This window comes from Polistes dominula, unplaced genomic scaffold, assembly GCF_049000335.1.
Source record: "Polistes dominula isolate Pdom_NZ unplaced genomic scaffold, Pdom_raw_medaka contig_22, whole genome shotgun sequence".
Taxonomy (NCBI): domain Eukaryota; kingdom Metazoa; phylum Arthropoda; class Insecta; order Hymenoptera; family Vespidae; genus Polistes; species Polistes dominula.
This window is the reverse complement of record NW_028300966.1, coordinates 537,368-556,649: the sequence shown is the minus strand read 5'-3', so window position 1 is coordinate 556,649 and position 19,282 is coordinate 537,368. Positions and strand designations below refer to the sequence as shown.

The 19,282-nt window shown below is 30.1% G+C and overlaps 2 protein-coding genes across 5 annotated transcripts; one reads left to right on the top strand and one right to left on the bottom strand.

The window, feature by feature from the left end:
• Window positions 1-251: 251 nt before the first annotated feature.
• Window positions 252-7,238, bottom strand: Neurl4 (neuralized E3 ubiquitin protein ligase 4). Its single transcript, XM_015329077.2, has 17 exons — window positions 7,050-7,238; window positions 6,606-6,821; window positions 6,082-6,528; window positions 5,802-6,002; window positions 5,472-5,691; window positions 5,237-5,333; window positions 4,987-5,163; window positions 4,519-4,827; window positions 4,225-4,418; window positions 3,813-4,102; window positions 3,327-3,720; window positions 2,912-3,233; window positions 2,639-2,832; window positions 2,359-2,564; window positions 816-2,266; window positions 589-738; window positions 252-517 (listed from the first exon to the last, which is right to left on the bottom strand). The coding sequence occupies exons 1-17, from the start codon at window positions 7,206-7,208 to the stop codon at window positions 322-324; spliced, it is 5,223 nt and encodes a 1,740-aa protein (XP_015184563.2). The 5' UTR covers window positions 7,209-7,238; the 3' UTR covers window positions 252-321.
• Window positions 7,239-7,620: 382 nt separating this feature from the next.
• syd (JNK-interacting protein syd) lies at window positions 7,621-19,060 on the top strand. 4 transcript variants are annotated; one of them, XM_089173155.1, is made up of 21 exons: window positions 7,621-8,023; window positions 8,105-8,380; window positions 8,895-9,210; window positions 9,339-9,459; window positions 9,807-10,220; window positions 10,313-10,510; window positions 10,588-10,623; window positions 11,059-11,076; window positions 11,267-11,324; window positions 11,411-11,467; window positions 11,550-11,888; window positions 11,992-12,159; window positions 13,301-13,348; window positions 13,787-13,988; window positions 14,058-14,989; window positions 15,089-15,308; window positions 15,374-15,659; window positions 15,759-15,956; window positions 16,015-16,104; window positions 16,208-16,268; window positions 16,786-16,925. In XM_089173155.1, exons 3-21 carry the CDS (start codon window positions 8,899-8,901, stop codon window positions 16,787-16,789), a joined length of 3,762 nt encoding a protein of 1,253 aa, XP_089029281.1. In that variant the 5' UTR covers window positions 7,621-8,023; window positions 8,105-8,380; window positions 8,895-8,898; the 3' UTR covers window positions 16,790-16,925. The 4 variants fall into 4 exon arrangements, with proteins under 4 accessions (XP_089029281.1, XP_089029280.1, XP_089029279.1 ...); XM_089173153.1 differs by lacking the exon at window positions 16,208-16,268 and having other exon boundaries at window positions 7,623-8,023; window positions 16,786-19,060; XM_089173154.1 differs by lacking the exons at window positions 11,059-11,076; window positions 16,208-16,268 and having other exon boundaries at window positions 7,622-8,023; window positions 16,786-19,060.
• Window positions 19,061-19,282: the final 222 nt, after the last annotated feature.

Sequence of the window (19,282 nt, the reverse complement as noted above, 5' to 3'; positions counted from 1 at the left end):
TTTTTTCAATAACTTAATAAATAGTTAGTGTTAAAATAATTAAAATTCTTAAGTTATTCTCTTTTCATATAAGATAAAATTGATTGCAAGTAGGTATACAATATATATATAATGTGATTTATATTATTAATGTCACAACATAAATGCATGTCGTAACTTCGACGGAATCGAATATTGATCTTTAATTTTTTTTATTAAATTGTTGCATCACGACGGTATTTATGTACACCGATAGTTCTTCACACTGAAAATAAAAATGTTCTTCGTATATTCGACAAAAATGAATAAAAAATTGAGATACTTCCGAAAGAGAAAATGAATTTAAAATCCATCAAGATGTATCAGCAAAGCTACCATTACAGTAGCACCAGCTTCTTTGGTAGCCCATTTACTAGATTCAAATTGTGATTCAATATCATCCTTTCCACTGGTTCCTATCGTGTATGAACCAGGTTTTACTAATAATTGAAATGCAGTTGATGCATTCAGTTTTTTATTTGATCGATGATCGATGTATCTGTATATACAATTATTATTACTGTTATTTTAAGTAGTAAATACAGGATGTATATTTTGAGATTTACTTACGGATATTTTTTCACGAATTCTTCCGATGCTGCATAATTTATATTTGGTGAAAATATTACTTGAGGATTTTGAACTTCATTTTTCATGCATATTAAATTACTCGCATCTAATTGTTCCTTTGTCATAAGTTCACCTCTATCGAGTATTAATCTGAAAACAAAAATATATATTTTGTTAGTAATTACAACAAAAAAAGGAATAAAATAAAATATTCTTATTGCAGAGACCTTATTGCATCTAGCCGTATTCCATAGAAAGCAACGTGCCATTTATCTGTAGTACTTTGTGGAATTTGATTTGCATTGATACTTTGTTTTAAAGGAAATCTTGCCCAACCAACAGGCAATGCAAATTCTGCTGGTGGTTCACCCTTTTTGCAAATAGCATTATCTCCTTCGGTTTTATAACAACCACTGCAGTAACATAATGCATCGTCAAGCGTAAAAAACTCGTCCGGTAATACGAGTGACTTTTTAAGTCTCATGCATGCTTTTAAATATTCGCATTTCTTTGTGACCGATGAAATACTTCCAGGAGTACATGGCAATGAAATATTTTGTATTGATGGCATCGTATGATTATTTGTCATGTTGTTCTGATTTGAAGATAATACGCTATTGTTACAATTATCATTCGTTAATGTAACATTATCCCAATTATTATTAGAGTGTAATTCATGAAAGCTTGAAGAAGTATTATTTGATATTTCTGTTGATGAATTATCCAATACAGTTGGTGCAAGATTTTGACAAGAAAACGAACCATTTTGAGAAGTACTCAAAATATTAACTGGTACATTGTTCTGACTTGTAGTTATGTTAACAATTTGACTATTTGATGCTATACTTTCGTTGATTGCATTATTAGCGTTGTTTGAATTAATAGCAGAATTCAAATTAGTAATATTTGTAGCGCTAGTAGTCGTGCCATTCTTAATATTAATATTTGTTGCATTGTTTATTTCTACATTTGTACATTCATTTCTAATATTTAAAACGTTTGAAATAGCTCGATATTCCGTATGTATATTAGTTTCATTCGAATTATTTTCCGATTGATTATTATGCAATATTGCATTGTTATCATTTATTTGACTCGAATCTTCTGTGCAATTTTTACTTTTGCTACTTTTTGCTTCGTTCTCCTCATCTGAGTCAGATTCTATATTATTAAAGTTGGAAACACTCGACGATGCTTTATTTTCTTCAATGTCGTTTACCAGATTCGTATCATCGTTTCTATTTGATACAGCAGAATAATTTCCATCTTTCGTATGCGAACTACATTGACTGGGTATACTCGGAGAAGTTGACAAAGAAATATCCGATGATGTAGCTGGAATTGCATTCTCTTTTTCGTGACATTCCAAATCAGCTTTCTCTCGAGAATTTTCAACGTCGTCCAATTCTGTTCTTATACATTCAGTAGTAGATGGAATTGTACTGTTATCGACAACAACTGAATTTGTATACATCTGATCTGTTCCTGCTATTGAAACTTGTTCACATTGGCCATATAAATCAATCACAGCATAGACATAAGGTGATATATCTGTTGCAGCTATTCCCTGATCTACACTATTAATATATAAGTGCAGTCTACCGTCTTCATCGATTAATAAACCTACTGTATCGTTGCACTGTAAATTTTCTAATGCGTAACCATATTTCGTTTTAACCTAAATGAATTGGAAAATGTTTACATACATCATAAATCAAAAATATAAAAATACTTTCAATATAATGTCAATGTTATACTAATGATCATTACCCTCATGCCATTATGAAAAATCCAATCACTACAAATAATCCATGAATGTTTTTTAAAACCAAGTGCTGTCAATGGAAAATTAGCTTTCTCTGGTGCAATACAAGTAACGCCACAAAGCATATTTGATACCCATCGTTCGTTCAATTTTTCAATCTTTATTTGAAATAGTTTGCCTTTTATTAATGGACGACTAGACATTACTACACCTGTAAAATATTATTGTATAAATCATAAATAATCTGTTTAAATATCTTTTACAGTATTCTTAGTACTTTGATACCTTGATTATAACTAGCAACTCTTCTAGCAATTATTTTTCTATCCAGTTCAATATTTCTACCATGGTTTTCATGAAATTCGTAATTCCAATTCGCTTCTCCATTTAAGTAATTTACTGGTTGTGTTGGAGTAACTGTACTATCATTAACTAATTTTCCTTCAGATATATCGACTGATGTATCCATTCCTGCATCACTATAAAAAAATTAAAATGTCATTATTCATATATAAATCAATATTACGTAATATTATTCTTAAATATTATCAAACTAACTTTTTGATAACAGGTGGCATGGGATCTAACAATAATTCCAAAGAATCTTGTAATCTCAAACTTGCATTAGGAGATATTGCTGTATTTTGATGTTTGCTACTTGTAATTTTAATTGAAATAGTACTTCCAAAAAGTTCAATTATTGCATATACCATTTCAGGCACATTAGATGCAGCTATTCCCATATCCTCTCCATTAATATAAAACTTCAAATTACCATCATGCGTTCGTTTCATTCCTATTTTATCACCAACACAAAGCCATTCCAAACTTGGACAATAATTTGGACAAAGAACATATCCCGAATGTCTTACTTCATTTCCTAAATATGTACAATTGATGTAATGTAAAATGGTTAATACAAAAAAAGGTTTACATTTACTGAGATAACTTAAATCGTGAATTTTCTACTTGCCTGTTATATACCAAGCATTTGTTGGTATAGAAGTTATATCAGATAAACGATTGGCAGGTTTAAACCAATTACCAGATTCATTGCTTATAACTCCTATCCTTAAACAACCACTCCATTCAATGTCTATTTCTTGAATAGCAATTTCAAATATTTCATTATTGTCTAAAGGAGTTTCACTTAATAATACAGCATTGTTAAATTCTCTATTTCTTGTTGCCACTGTCTTTTCGTTATTTATTTGTATATTTGAGCCAACAGATGGATGAAATTTATGCATAACTTCTGTTTGAGCTTGCGGTTGAATAACAGATGTTGGTTGTTGACTGGTACTATTCTCCGAAGGAATGTATTGCTGTGTTAATGGATCTCTACGTTCTGGTAATACAATTGTAACCTAAAGAACAACGAAATGATTTTATTTTATTAATGTTTGTAAGTTCATTCATTAAAGTCATTTTTATATACGACTTCATTTCAGTCTTATACCTGTACACATTGACCATATAAATTGATCACAGGATAAACATGTAAAGGTAAATTTGTACATGCTGGACCTTGATCTACACCATCTAAATAATAATGCAAACTTGTATCTGCAGATCGCATCATACCAATACGATTTCCTTCCACTAGGAAATCTAAATCACAAGCATAATTGTTACGCAATGTAATACCGTCCCGTATTACAGCGGAACCGGAAAGCATCCAAATATCGTGATCAATATCCGTCATTGTAGATGGAAATTCCAATTCATCTGGTCTGATAAGTGTAACCCCTGGGAGATTTTCCTAATATTAATACAAGGAAGGCAGCTACACTTTTATGATACTCAAATGTAAATAGATTATTTATTAAATGAACAACTAAAAAAGCTTCTATATTATTTCAAAAGATTACCTGCTTCTATAGCTCCACACCAACGATCTACCATTTTATCAATGGTTACTTCAAACATTTCACCCTCGCGTAAAGCACGATTTGCAATAACTATAGCTTCATTGAATTCACCTAAAGCTCTTGGTCTGGATGCTGTTAAACCATTATTTGTAATACGTGCATTTTTTCCATGAACATAGTGAAATCTCAAATCGCTATTAAAATAAAGATACAAGGTAGTATACTCTGCTTTTATACAAAGAAATATAAATGTTCTGTTTATGATTATATAATAATAATTATAAAATAACAAACCTGTATAAAGTTGTATTACTGAAACTAGAATTATTTGTTGTAGGACTGTAAAAATCAGCGGTATCCACAATAGTTGCTTGTGCAGCTTGTCCATACAGATCTATAACACCATAAACTTTTTCTGGTACACTCATTGCAGCTGCACCTTGATCCGCACCATTTACATAAAAATGCAATGTAGCATTTTCTTTTCGCATAACACCAACACGATCGCCAACTTGTAATCGATCTAAATTTTGTCCATATTGATCAATCATAGTAGTTCCATTGTGCATGACACCATTTCCTGTCATCATCCAAGTACCTGATCTGTAAGAGACATTATTTGCTGTGTATAAAAGTGTTTTCCTTGCATATTACTTATTCCCCACATTTACATATACAGGGTTTGGTCAAATAACATGCATAAATGAATATAATAAAATTGACATGTAGAATGATATTATTTGTAAATTGTCATACATATACCTAACATTAGTCATTGTATAAGGAAATTCCAATTCAGTTGGTGAATGCGTTGTCACACCTATTTCAATAGAACCTGCCCACTTAGACACAATTTTATCTAATTTCACCTCAAATAATTCATTTGGTTTTAACGGTCTTGAAGTTAATACTACACCATTATTAAAATCATCTATGGCACTAAAATGAAGATAATTATAAAAGAATTCTATAATTTTTGTTAATGAGATAAATAAACTCATGCATGTATTACTTAGGCCTATGTGCTGTACGTCCGTTATTAATGACTTCAGCATGTGTTCCACAACAAGAATGGAACATGAGTCTATCAGGTGGTTCTTCTTCTGGTTCTACAAAGGAATGCATAAATTGTCTTCCTCGCTGATAAATGAATGCACGTTTATATGTATCCCATCAAAACTATGGTGGTAGGAGAACCAATTAAGGATATTACATAAATCACAAAACAAGGATACTACTGTCTTTACCGTTCAATCCTTGTAATTGCAAAGTGTTACGTCTCGTGATTAAGTTCTGCTCTTCCCTTTCATCTCGATCAACAATAGTCACCTTTACAGTCATTCCATAAAGATCGATAACACCCCATACACCTGCTGGTACTTTGGCAGCAATTCCTTGATCTAATCCATTAATTAAATAGTGGAGATTACCATTACTTTTTCTTATCATTCCTACCCTATCTCCTTCCTAAAGCAACAAACATAATAAGAAAGAATATTGTTAATGCATCGATGCCAGATGACATGCATTATTATTCAACTGCAGTTCCAAACATTCCATTGCAAATGTGTACTTACTCTCAATTCATCTAAATTGAATTCTCCATATTCACGCTGAGTGCCTTTCCCATTAGTTAAAATACCACATCCAGACATCATTGTTGTACCAGATCGCATATTGGTCATTGTTGCAGGAAATTCTAATGCAGTTGGACTATGAGTTGTAACTCCAACTTCTATACTACCAGACCATTTATAAACAAGTCTATCTATACGTATCTATAATAAATCAAAACATTATTTTGTAATATATTTGATTAATACCTTTTTTTATTATTTCATATTTTTCTAAGCTCACCTCGAACAATTCGTTATCTCGTAATGGCCTATGTGTCATTACAACACCATTATTGAATTCATCAATTGGTCTCCGCCTTTCAGCTGTTCTTGCATTATTAGACAATTTAACAAGCATACCCACTCTTTCATGGAACCTTAAACGATCTTCTCTAATAGCAGCGGGACTTGGATTTTTCGGTAAACTAACATTTACATTAACATTTAAATTAACATTCAAGTTAGCGACTAGATTGGTTGTTGATGAATTAGATGATCCACCAAGAGGGTAATCGTTATTAATTTCAACCTCTTCCTTGACTTCATTACTGACAGGTAAAAGACGTGGATGGGTAATGGTAACTTGAACACAATCACCATACATGTCTATAACTGCAAATAAACGCTCTGGAATGTTGGTTACTGCAATGCCTTGAGAAACTCCACTAATGTAAAATACAAGTTCGTTCTATAATTAAAAAAACAATCTAATTATAGTAATTTATAATTTGCAATATCAAAAGCATTAAATAGAAAGAATCATACATTAGACGTTCTCATTACACCCAAAGTACTTCCCACTTCCAGACTACTAAGATCTGTACCATATAATTCTACTATTCGTTCACCATCATGGACTATACCGGAACTAGTCATAATCCAAGATCCATGGCGAAGATTGGTAGCGCAAGCAGGTAATTCAACAGTTTCAGGATCACATTCTGTCACTCCGATCTCTATACTGCCACTCCATGATGTCATCTGTGATGATAAAAAATTCTTTAAATACATCTATACAAAATATTTATATAAATACATATATCTACAATAAAATATTGATTATTATTTGAAATAGTAATAAATAAAATCTTTTTAAACAAATAACATTAACAAATATAAAACATAAACAAACGCGACATTTGACAGTTGCAGTTCCTTCATAGTATATCAAAAATTGATCTGTAAGGCAATAGTAATACGTGGTCATACCTTTTTATCAATACGAACTTCGAACATCTCATCATCCTTAAGAGGCACAGCACTAAATACCAATCCATAATTATATTCGGAATAACTTCGAATTGCTGTGCAATTATTATTTGTTAAAGTAACACGATGACCGGCTCGACGATGAAACATGTCGACCATTTACTGTGTCTATGAACCGATGCATAGCATATACATATGTAAGCTAGATTTGACTATCATATACATAACCCTATTCGCGTGCAATTGGCGGTCAGAATAATCGACGCTTATTGGTTAAACGTGTTATTGGATAAACCAATGGCATGCAAGGTTTAGTTGTGCGGGCTTTCTAGATAAGTTTAAACTTTAGATATTGTTCTTTGATTCTTTTAACTATAGTTCTAAAACCTAGAGAAATTCTAGTTTTAAAAAGTGAAAGAAAAAGAAGCATGAAATATGTATAATATGTAGAAATTTATTTTGAATCGGTCCTAGGGTTTATTTCATTGATTTAATCTGTTCTTCGTAAACCATCTCGATGATACACCAGTATAGGTAAAACAGCAGTGCGACAGAATGTATATAATACTATTTCTAACCTAATATGCATATCAAATTACAAGAATAAATAAATAACAATGGAATAAAAAGGAGAAGAGAATAATAAATAATTTTAAATTGAATATTTTATTTGAAAATATCTTTACACACAATAATATTCTCATAATTATTCTTTTTCTAATAAAAATATATGATTTTTTATTGTTTCTTTAATGGAACGATGCCAAAGCCACCTAACGGACGAGGTCATGCATTTGCTTGCATTTGACCAAGCGCAGTTTTAGGATCTATTTGTGAACACATTGAGGAATAGTAGTATATAGTAAAATTCGGTTCTGCAGAAAAGAAGAAAAAAAAATGGCGAACATTCGCGAGTGAGGAATGAATCTGATGGTGAAGGTATTGACGACGAGACAGAGCACTTGTTAAATATCGTATGTGAAAAGATTTGGATGAAGGATTTTTCTTCGTTATTGTTAAACGTATAACATTAAAGAAATAATTCGTGTTTTTAGGAAAAAGGAAAAACTTTGTAGACGCAAATAAAAACTATTTGCCAGCACGTTGATTGCGAAACGTCATAAAACAATTCATACGAATCGAACGAGTTCGTAGTGCAAGACGAATAACTTTTTCATTTATAAAGGTTATCTCTCTCAAATGCTGCATGACAAATAAATGTTAACAAAATGGATAATGTATCGAAGGATTCATCGACCTCACATTATACTTCGTGGTGATTTGATTTAATTTTTATTTTAAAGGGACATTTTATTCATCAATAGCGTCAGGTAAGTCCACTAGTATATAAAGGTTATAAATAATTTCTTTCATGTATTCTATCTTTTATGTCTCTATTTACACAGGCATATAACAATTTTTAATGTTTACGTTCGATTGTAGCAGTCAGTCCTGTTCGATTTGTTGCATCTAATGTTTCTTTTTTTTTTTTTTTAATTCTATTCATTATTTATTTATGTATCAAATCGTATCATTTACATTAATATTTTTTAGCAGACCTACAATGAGTGTTACAAAATGCAGAGCAGAATAATGCAACGATTATCAATATATATATACATTTTCTAATATCGATAGCTATATATACTTTGGGTAAATAGAATAAATGTTTTTTTTCGTGTTTTTTTTTCTTTTTCTTTTATATTTGATATCTTTTTCTCCAAATCTTTCTTTGATATTAATGAAATTTTAACATCTGTTATAGAAATGTTAAACATTGTCATAGAAAATATAAATATATAATCTATTAAGAATATAATATACATCAATATTTTCTTTTTATAGATATATGCTAACAAACCAAAAAATGGATCAAGAAACGGTATATGGTACACATGAGGACAGTCATGTTGTCATGTCAGAGAAAGTTCAGTCTTTGGCAGGCAGTATTTATCAAGAATTTGAAAGAATGATTGCAAGATATGACGAAGATGTTGTAAAAGACCTAATGCCTTTGCTAGTCAATGTTTTAGAATCTTTAGATGTATCTTATACAGAAAATCAAGAACGCGAAGTTGAATTAGAATTATTAAGAGAGGATAATGAACAGCTAGTTACGCAATATGAGAGAGAAAAACAACTGAGGAAAACATCTGACCAGGTAAAATGTTTCTTTTTCTGTATTTATTTTTATATTATTTACTTTCAACGAATGCTAGTGTTTTGATTTAAAAATGTATGTAGTTGTTGTTTAAATAATATAATTAATGTTTTTATCTTGTTCTTTAGAAATTGCTCGAGTTGGAAGATGTTGCAGAAGACGAAAGGAAAGAATTATTATCCAAAATCGACAGTTTAGAATCAATTGTAAGGATGCTGGAGAAGAAAGCTAAGAATTCACAAGACCACGGTACAATTGTCTATGGCTCTTCCAGTACATCCCCTCCTAGAACATCTTACAGTAGAGTAGAATATTTTGTTTTTTTTTTTGCCATATCAAAATTTCATCTTATGGTATTCAAAATACTTTTCACATGCTTCTTTATTACAATAAGCAATTTATTATAATCATCATCATCATCATCATTAAGTTATTGACAAGTTAATTTTTATTTTATAATTTGTAATATATTTAAGAAAATGTCTTTTTCAAATCCTGTAGAATAGACTCCAATGTGTTGATGTCCTTTTTTTTTTTCTATTGTTTGATTTTTATATACATTATTTTTGTTAATAATATATTATTTATATTTTTAGTGGCACGTCTTGAAGAAAAGGAAGTTGAACAGAAACGTGAATACACACGTATACATGACAGATATACAGAATTAGTTAGGACACATTTAGAGTACATGGAGAGAACAAAAATGTTGGTTGGTAGTACGGAAAGATTAGAAAATGCGTCCGGTGGTCGGGGTCCACCAAAATATCTTTCTCATGATTTAGCACATATGTCAAGAAGCTCTGGTCCTTTAAGTTATGGATTTCAAAGTTTAGAAACTAATACGAATGCAGAAGTACTTTTAGACGAAAGTCCACCAAATGCTGCTGCTAATAATTTAAGAACTGAAATGTCGGATAATAGTAGCGAAGCTGCAATAGAAACTTCTGACAAAAGTCAATTAACCGATCAGCCTGTACAAGAAAATAAGACTACTGCAATTTCAAGACGTATGTATAATCATAATATTTGAAATATAACTTTTATTCTATTTATATGTATTTATGTATATGTATATATTTGATCTTTTTTTTAATTATAGGTGAAAGTCCTGAGACTGAATTACCCTTTCCAGTAATACCATCTACACCAAGTGGAATAGAGAAATTAGTAACAACACCAAGTGGTGGTAGAACTAAAACTGAAAGAGAACAGAGAAGTGGTAATACGTTGTATCAAGAACTTAGTTTCCAAGATGCAGATGCATTAGGTGAAATAGATGAAGGTGCAGATATTACAGGTAAAACATAGAAACTACTGAATGTTTATACTTATAATACAAGTGTGTAATTAACCCATTATTATTATTAATCGCAGGTAGTTGGGTTCATCCTGGTGAATATGCATCATCGGGTACGTTTAACAAAACATTACAAATCCAATATAAATTTGGTTATGTGTATTCATTTCATCTAAATTCTAACAATAATAAAATGTCAATGTTCTTTTTAATTATAAAAAACAGATTTGTATACAATCTTATGATAAGTTAATGTTGTTAACATTGACTTTATTAAAATCAGTTTAATGTTTCATGTTTAAAAAAGAATGAAGTAAATAATTTGAAAGAGCATTGTCAAAGTAAATAACTTATATTAAAACCATAATCATTTGAAGAGCATAGAATTTATTCTAAAACTTGTTACTTTAATTAAGAACCTTAATAACAGAAGTATTATTTCCTAATATGTCTGGATGTTTCATCCATCGCTTGCATTTTCACACTATGCTGACTCCTACTGAAACTCTGATGAATGATGCATGCAATATATAATCTAATTCATGCAGTCAATGACAACTTTTATGGTAAGCTATTTATCTTTTTATCTGTCGTATATTTATTCATTTAGAAAAAGAGATATTAGGAAAACAAAATGATTTATTTATATCTTAAATGTTTCTTTCTACTTCGTATGTAGTATTATTACTAAACGCTTTTTTATAATATTAAATTTAATGTATATTTATATTTGAAATAATAATTTCTATTGTTTAGGAATGGGAAAAGAAGTGGAGAACCTTATTACGGAAAACAACGAGCTGTTAGCTACTAAGTAAGTTATTTTATATTATTGATGAAATATTGAATATGTAATAGAGAAAACGTTTTAATAATAATGTTATTATTTTTATTATTCAGAAATGCTCTTAACGTAGTTAAGGATGACTTAATAGTTAAAGTGGATGAACTGACTAGGTAACTAATTTCAATTCCTAAAACATTCAATGTTCTTTTATTTCTATATATTAATTAACGTTATTAATATACTTTTTTACAGCGAACAAGAAATATTACGCGAGGAGGTTCGTGGTTTGCAACAAACCAAGGATCGATTGCGTCAACGTATTGTTGCTCTTGAAGAAGAATTAAAGAAAGTTAAAGAGGATGCTGAGGCTGCTGCGAAAGCTGCTAAAAGCGATGACGAAGAGGACGTTCCATTAGCTCAAAGAAAAAGGTTTACTAGAGTGGAAATGGCTAGAGTTCTCATGGAAAGAAATCAATATAAGGAAAGATTTATGGAACTTCAAGAAGCTGTAAGGTGGACTGAAATCATTAGAGCTAATAAAATTGATCCTTCCAATACATCAGGAGGAAAGGGCTCACAATTTTGGAAGTTGTTAGTATCAGATAATTAAGAATTATCTATTAACATATATTAAACATGTATAATAATAGAAAGACATAACAAAGCAATATATATTTTCGTCTTTTCTTTGTAGTTTTAGTAGTCTCTTCACAACAACTGATCGTGGGAATTTAGTACGCGGAGCACATACATTACCTCATTTTCGCTACAGTGCACCAACAAATCAAGTTGTTCCAGCAGTGAGCACCATGCATAAACATACGAAAAATCGTCATGACTTTCTCGACCAAGGAGACACCATGTGAGAAATCAATCCTATTTCTATATACATGCACCTTGATGTTATGTCAATCTGACATCACAGCCTGCCTGATTTCTATCTATTATTTAGATACAAATTTATTATTTATTGAGTATTCAGCTTTCTATATCATAAAACATCAATCTTAATCTGTGATTTATCGCGCAATGAATGTTTTAATACAAGTGCACAATTATGGAGCTTTATATATATATATATATATACACACACTTTGATACTACTATATATCAAAGCTGCCATAATAATTTACTTGTAGTAAAATTACTTTTTTATAGAACTTTTTGGAAAAGTAATCTCTCTTCCCAAATGGGAAATAACTATTATTGAATGAAATGCGGTCATCTTTCAAGATTAGAAATCCTCTTTGGTCTATTGGGATTCATAATGTTTTCTTACTCCTTTGCAAAATAGTATTAATTGTTTTTAAAAGAGACGTGTGTAAGTCTTCTCTGTATAATTTCGAATTTAAACTGACCAATTTGAACATAATATTTGCCGCTAACATAATATCATGTTCCGTTTTCCTTTTTTTTTTTTTCTTTTCTTTTATATTTATTAAATGAATTATCTTGAATTACAAATTTTCGAGATAATTTTTTTTTTTTTTTTGACACAATTAAGACATCAATTTTATACAAAAGAACCACACCCCTTATATTTCTTAAATATATTATTATTATTTATTTATTTTTTTCTGTTTGCTAGACTTAATCCTTTTTTTTTTCTTTTTTTCTTTTTTTCTCAAAGTCTAATTTCCTAGTCTTCATTACAAGTAACATATTTGTAAAGTACGTATACCAATTTTTATGTGATTTACACTTACAATTAATAAAATAACTTGCAAATGATAAAAGTATAATAACTAATGAGGTAAATTGACTGTTACCATTCTAGAATATGCTTACAAAGCTATAGTTTTGTATATAAGAGTTTGTATATTTTTTGGAAAATTGATATAATATATATATATATATACATAATATATATATATTCGATCGTTATTGATCGGTGAATAAATGAAGTTATGAGTATGTTAAACTTGGCTTTTATTTCGATGTCGTTACTTCGCTTTTGTCTCATTATTCGGGTTTTCTTGCCTCACCTTCATGGCGTTATCAAGAGATTCCTGGTTTTTCTGGCTTTCATTGGGGTGCTTATTGGTCAGCAGGTAAATCTGTTCTGCTATATTCTTAACTTTTCTGCTTTGACACACCACCTGTATTCTGATTTTGTGAGAGATGGTCTTTTGGCATGAATATTTTAAACCGAGACAATGTCTTCCATCATCTTTTCTTTAGATTTAAAAATCGTTCCAAAAAATTGAATGTGAATGAAAATATTTCAATACGTTTATCTAGAAGAAATGTATTATAATAATAATAATAATAATGAAATACTATAAGTATTTCTAAAACAGGAAGAAGAAATATTAATAATAATAATAATAATAAAATGAATCTTGATAAAACCAGATATTGTGGAAACGAAAATTAATCAGAAATGAAACATTTTTCAACTCATGCGATTCCTCAATCCCTTGCATTAATGCTTGTATTGAAAATGTATTTTCAATGCATTTTTTTGTGCATATAAAACGTACTTACAGATCATCTGAAAAGCTCGTTGCCCGACGAGCAAATGAACGAAGAGAACAATATCGTCAAGTCAGAGCACACGTTAGAAAAGAAGATGGTCGATTACAAGCTTACGGATGGAGTTTGCCAGGAAAGCCAATAGCACCAGTAAGACAACCTGTACCAGTACCAGTATATTGTAGGCCTCTTCAAGAAACAGAACCAGGAATGAAAGTGAGTGCATTGTGTTAACATGTTAGACATTTGAACTAACTCTAACTATACTCAATTTTCTTTCTATAGATTTGGTGTGGTGCTGGTGTCAATTTAACGGGAGGTAAAACACCAGACGGTGGTTGTATGATTGGGGGAAGTGTATTTTATGCAGCTGAAGCTTCAGAAACAAATACAATTAAAACAGAAGCTGAAGATGCAGTTGAACATTTAGACAATGAACTTCAAGAGAATGAAAAACGTATATTAGAGGCTGAACAATTGGAACAGAAACTCAGTTCTTTGGTTTGGATTTGCACATCAACTCAAAAAATGTCCAAAGTTACAGTTATAGATGCTAATAATCCAGCAGATATCTTAGAGGTTTTCAGTGTTTGTCAAGGACATTTACTTTCCATTGCTAGTGTACCAGGTGCCATGGAAAGTGATTATCCTAAAAATTCGAAGGAAAATTTAACATATAAACTTAATAATAAAAATAATAATAGCATGGATAATAATAATCATCACGATGAATCGATTATAATTGAACATGTTGATGAAAATGAGCAGAAAAATCAGCAAGAAGCGTCAACCTCTGCTGAAAATAATAAAACGGAGAATGGCAATTCTGTGGATGAACAAAATGGTGAAATTGTTGACAAAAATAAAGATACTGATCAGAATTCAAACGCTGGACCTCAAAGTTTGGAAAGTGTAGATAGCGAAACGGCAAATTTAGGAAAGGTTTATTTTATTAAATGCAATTCAGAAATAGTTAACGACGAATTAAATTGCAAAGAGAATAAAAATGAAGAAGAAGAAGAAGAAGGAGAAGAAGAAGTAGAAGTAGAAGAAGATAAGGAAATAGAGGAAAGTACACCTATTGAAAAAATGTCATCTATACAATCAACTATGTGGCTGGGAGCTCAAAATGGTGCTGTTTTTGTACATTCGGCTGTTGCCAAATGGTCCGTTTGTTTGCATTCTGTAAAATTAAAGGATGCGGCTGTAGCTATCGTGTACGTTAAGTTTTTTTTATTATATATATGATTTACAAATAATAGATTGATCAATGTTATTTCATCTGTAATTAAATTATTGTCTGTATTATTTTATAGACACGTTCAAGGTCGTGTCCTGGTTGCTTTGGCTGACGGAACCGTGGCTTTGTTCCGAAGGGGTGCAGATGGTCAATGGGATCTTTCTCAGTATCATGTTATTACCTTAGGAAGTCCGCAACATTCGATTAGATGTATGTCTGCTGTTAGTGGAAAGACTGTGTGGTGTGGATATAGAAATAAAATCCATGTGATAGACCCTATTAGAATGACTGTTGAAGTAAGGATTTTAAATCAATGTGTTATTAATAACTAATGAACATATAAAATAATGTAATGTTTCAGTGCACCGTCGATGCTCATCCTAGAAGAGAGTCACAAGTAAGACAATTGGCATGGTTAGGTGAAGGCGTTTGGGTTAGCATTCGATTGGATTCGACATTAAGACTCTATCATGCGCATACTTATCAACATCTACAAGATGTTGACATAGAACCTTATGTCAGTAAAATGCTGGGCACAGGAAAACTCGGATTTTCTTTTGTACGAATCACAGCTTTATTAATTTCCTCAAATAGATTGTGGATAGGTACTGGAAATGGAGTGATAATCTCAGTACCACTGTCCGAGAGTACGTTAAAACTAAATAATATATATATATATATTTGATTTATTATTATATTATTCGTATAAATCTATTTATACATCATATTACATACTATTTGTATAGGTGCTGGTGGTTCAATGGCAGTATCCAGAATTCAAACAGGAGCTAATAAAGGTGATGCACCAGGAATTGGTGTTAGAGTTTTTGCATCGGAACGAGGAGTTTCTGTTGGAAGTTTTATACCATATTGTAGTATGGCCCATGCACAATTAAGTTTTCATGGACACAGGGATGCTGTTAAAATGTTTGTCGCTGTGCCTGGTAAGTTTAAGTATCATGATATTATTAATGTAACAATTCTAATATGTAAAATGTATAGGTCACGGTGGTCAAAGTGCTGCAACCGATGGTTCACAGCCTGCAATGCTTGTCTTATCTGGAGGCGAAGGTTACATCGATTTTAGAGTTGGTAAGTAAACGTTATTTGATACATTATGTATTTAATATAACGTAAGTTTTCTTTAACTATTAGCTATCTATCTAAATGTAATCTATGATAATGACAATTTTAGCAGAAGAAGCAGAAGACGAAAGTGATGTGGCGACTCATCTTATTGTTTGGCAATTGGTCAGGTATGCCCCCAGAGAGAGAGAGAGAGAGAGAAAAAAAGCAAAACAATATTTTTATTTCAGCATATGTTAATATATCGTATTTTAATAACCCCCTCGGTTATGACATCCTATACTAACAGGTCATTCCTTTCTTCTGTTGCACTATATAACGAAATTTAACTAACATTTCTGGCTGGTTGCATATTTATTCATTACCAATTAAAAAGTGTGTATTATAAATAATACTTTAATGAACTTTAAATATGATGATAAATTGCTTATCATCATATAGCCAAATCTGTTGCTTCACTTTATCAAAGAATTATTATTATCATCATCACTGTTGTTTCTGTCAAAAACTGTATAGGATAAATTTATATCTGTTGCCTTTATTCTCTGGGGGTGGTCCTTTCCAACTGATATGTATTTATTGTATTATATGAACGAGAACTGTGAAATTTGCACTTTCCTTATATATGTATATATATATAAATATATCATAAAAAAGATAATTAATTATCAATCGATATTATTTTAGGTGATGGAGAAGAAACAGAAGAGAGTATTGAACGGTCTAATGCTATAATAGCAGCTAATACTGACGAACATGGTGAACAAAGTCACCTTATTGTTTGGCAAGTACAGTGTCCAGTGCCAATGGCCAGTTAGCCTACGAAATGGAAAGACAACTTCATCATGGTGCACGACTAGCTATATATATATTTATATATATATATATCTTTCAACAATAGTTGGTCAATTAACGCCCACATGTTGTTGAAAATCATTGATAAATGATACTTGTTGATTCAAGTAAACAATATGCGGTTATAGTATAACTAAAAACACAAAATGGTTTCATACAGCAGTATAAGGAAAAGCGTTATTAAATAATAATAATAATAAGTCAAATTTCGTGATAAACATTTAAGATCTTGGCAGCATGTATTACATTTACTCTGCTTCTATGTTGAGTAATCTAGGAAACAAATATATAACAACAGTGGGATCCGATTATTATTACAAATAATATTATTTATCGGTTATTGTTATTTATAATTAGTTGATCTGTTTAACAGACTCTAGTTAAAATAAGTTATTTATTTTGTACATTTTAATTATTGATATTTATTGTGATAAAATTACATTTGGAAACAAATGATAAGAATTTTTTTGCACATTTATATCCATTGTAAATGGATCTTTTTAAAAAATTATTTGTGTTATAAAAATTAGAGAATTAAATATTTATAATGTTATGTTAAGTGTACAGCTTGTGATAAATTTAAATTTGAAAATTTTATATTTATTGCTTTAATGTTAGATGATTTTTTAAATTTAAAAGTTGCAAGTTTCAAAATGATTAATAGTAAACGGATGCCACCGTGTATATATAAATATATATATTAATATATATAAATCATCAAATATTTATTGGATTCGAAGTAATTTAAAAAAATTTGATAATTTATGAAATGTTTTTTAGAATTATAAATATTTTTGTTCGAATAAGTTTAGGCATTTTCCTAATCTGTTGTGGTTTAATCAAATTATTTGAATAGTCGTATGCACTTATTTATGAAAATAAGTCATTGAATAATCACAGCTGATAGAATTGGCTCTAAAGTTATAATGTTCTTGCCACAAATCAATCTAACAAAATAATAAAAAAAATAACATTTGGAATATTGTCGTGACATATAGTCATTTATATTTCACGTTGTATGGATTGTTTTAATATAAACATCAAATGGAATAAGTGGTGCAATTAACTCAGGCAGATTTTAGTTGTATAGTCTATTATTTATCATGTCTTTTAATTTGTTTTATTTCTATATATATATATATATAACCTTTGCTTACCACACCCAGCGAGAAAAATTGTTATAAAAAAGAAACCATTGCATAGATTTACTTCAACATTTTTTTTGAGACTTCTTTAATACTTACTTCAAAAGACTATATAGGTTTTATAGCTTTAAATTAAATTGAAATATGTTGAAAATAATTACCAAAGTTGTGAACAATTGAGAAAAATGACTCGAGTTGCAAAAACAAAGGTCTTGGTCCTTTGGACCAAGTGTGATAAGCGAAGGTTAAAAAAATAAAAAAAGAAAGGATAGAAACTATATATATATATATATATTGCATATAATGTATTATTATTTGCAAAAATGAATTTCATGAAAAATCGTCTTTTACGATTATTCATAATTTCGACGAGTAGTAATGAGCCAATTATGTAAATATTATAAGCAATTTTTTTTTAATAGCGCAAATAGAATTGTAATTATTTAAATATTTATTGACGGAAATAATGATATTATAATTTACGAGTGAAAATTCATTTTTTTTGTTTTTTGCTCCGTCTTTTAATGCTTATGTTCTTTTCTTATATATACGTATATACATACATACATACATACATATATAATATTACCAAAGACAGGGATTTATATGTTATAATATCTCTTTCTCACATTCTCTCCCCAGTGATTTTTAATAGCAAATGTTTATTTTTAAATGAGTAATGCAACGTTAGTCATGCGACTGAAAATGAAATGTTTTATTTCGTAGTAGAATTATTTTCATTTAATCGAGCTCCATTCACAAGAAAAAGAAAAAAAGAAAATACATTGTGAAATTTTTATAATTGCCTATGTTATTGTTGCCAATATTTGCGACGATTTAAATGACGATAAAGATTGTGCGTAAAATTGTGAGAGCTCGCTTATAATAACGAGCTCGGATCTGTACCTGGCTCAGATGAAGCTGCAACGACATTTAATAAAGTGTTGCAAACAAAATACAAATTCTCCATAGAGAATATAGTTTTTTTTTCTTTTTTTAATCATCTTTTTTTTCTTCTATTATATCAAATTTGTCCTTCGTCAAAAGATGGAAAATAACATTTGTTGTTTTCATTTGAATGATATGAATTCAGCTATGCGAGACCAATCGAGAACTCGAGACTTGTTTTATTTCTTTTTTTTAACTAAATTTAATAAAAACAATAATTCTTGAATGAAAACATC

Bases quoted from the DNA above. Each gene is read 5' to 3' on its own strand.
- Neurl4 (XM_015329077.2), bottom strand. From the start codon at position 7,208: ATGGTCGACATGTTTCATCGTCGAGCCGGTCATCGTGTTACTTTAACA. The intron at 739-815 runs GTCTCTGCAATA...TTTTGTTTTCAG, and splicing joins ATACGGCTAGATGCAATAAG to ATTAATACTCGATAGAGGTG. The intron at 518-588 runs GTAAGTAAATCT...TTGTATATACAG, and splicing joins GAATTCGTGAAAAAATATCC to ATACATCGATCATCGATCAA.
- syd (XM_089173153.1), top strand. From the start codon at position 8,899: ATGCTAACAAACCAAAAAATGGATCAAGAAACGGTATATGGTACACAT. The intron at 11,889-11,991 runs GTTAGTATCAGA...TTTTCTTTGTAG, and splicing joins GGCTCACAATTTTGGAAGTT to TTTTAGTAGTCTCTTCACAA. The intron at 12,160-13,300 runs GTGAGAAATCAA...GGCGTTATCAAG, and splicing joins CTCGACCAAGGAGACACCAT to AGATTCCTGGTTTTTCTGGC.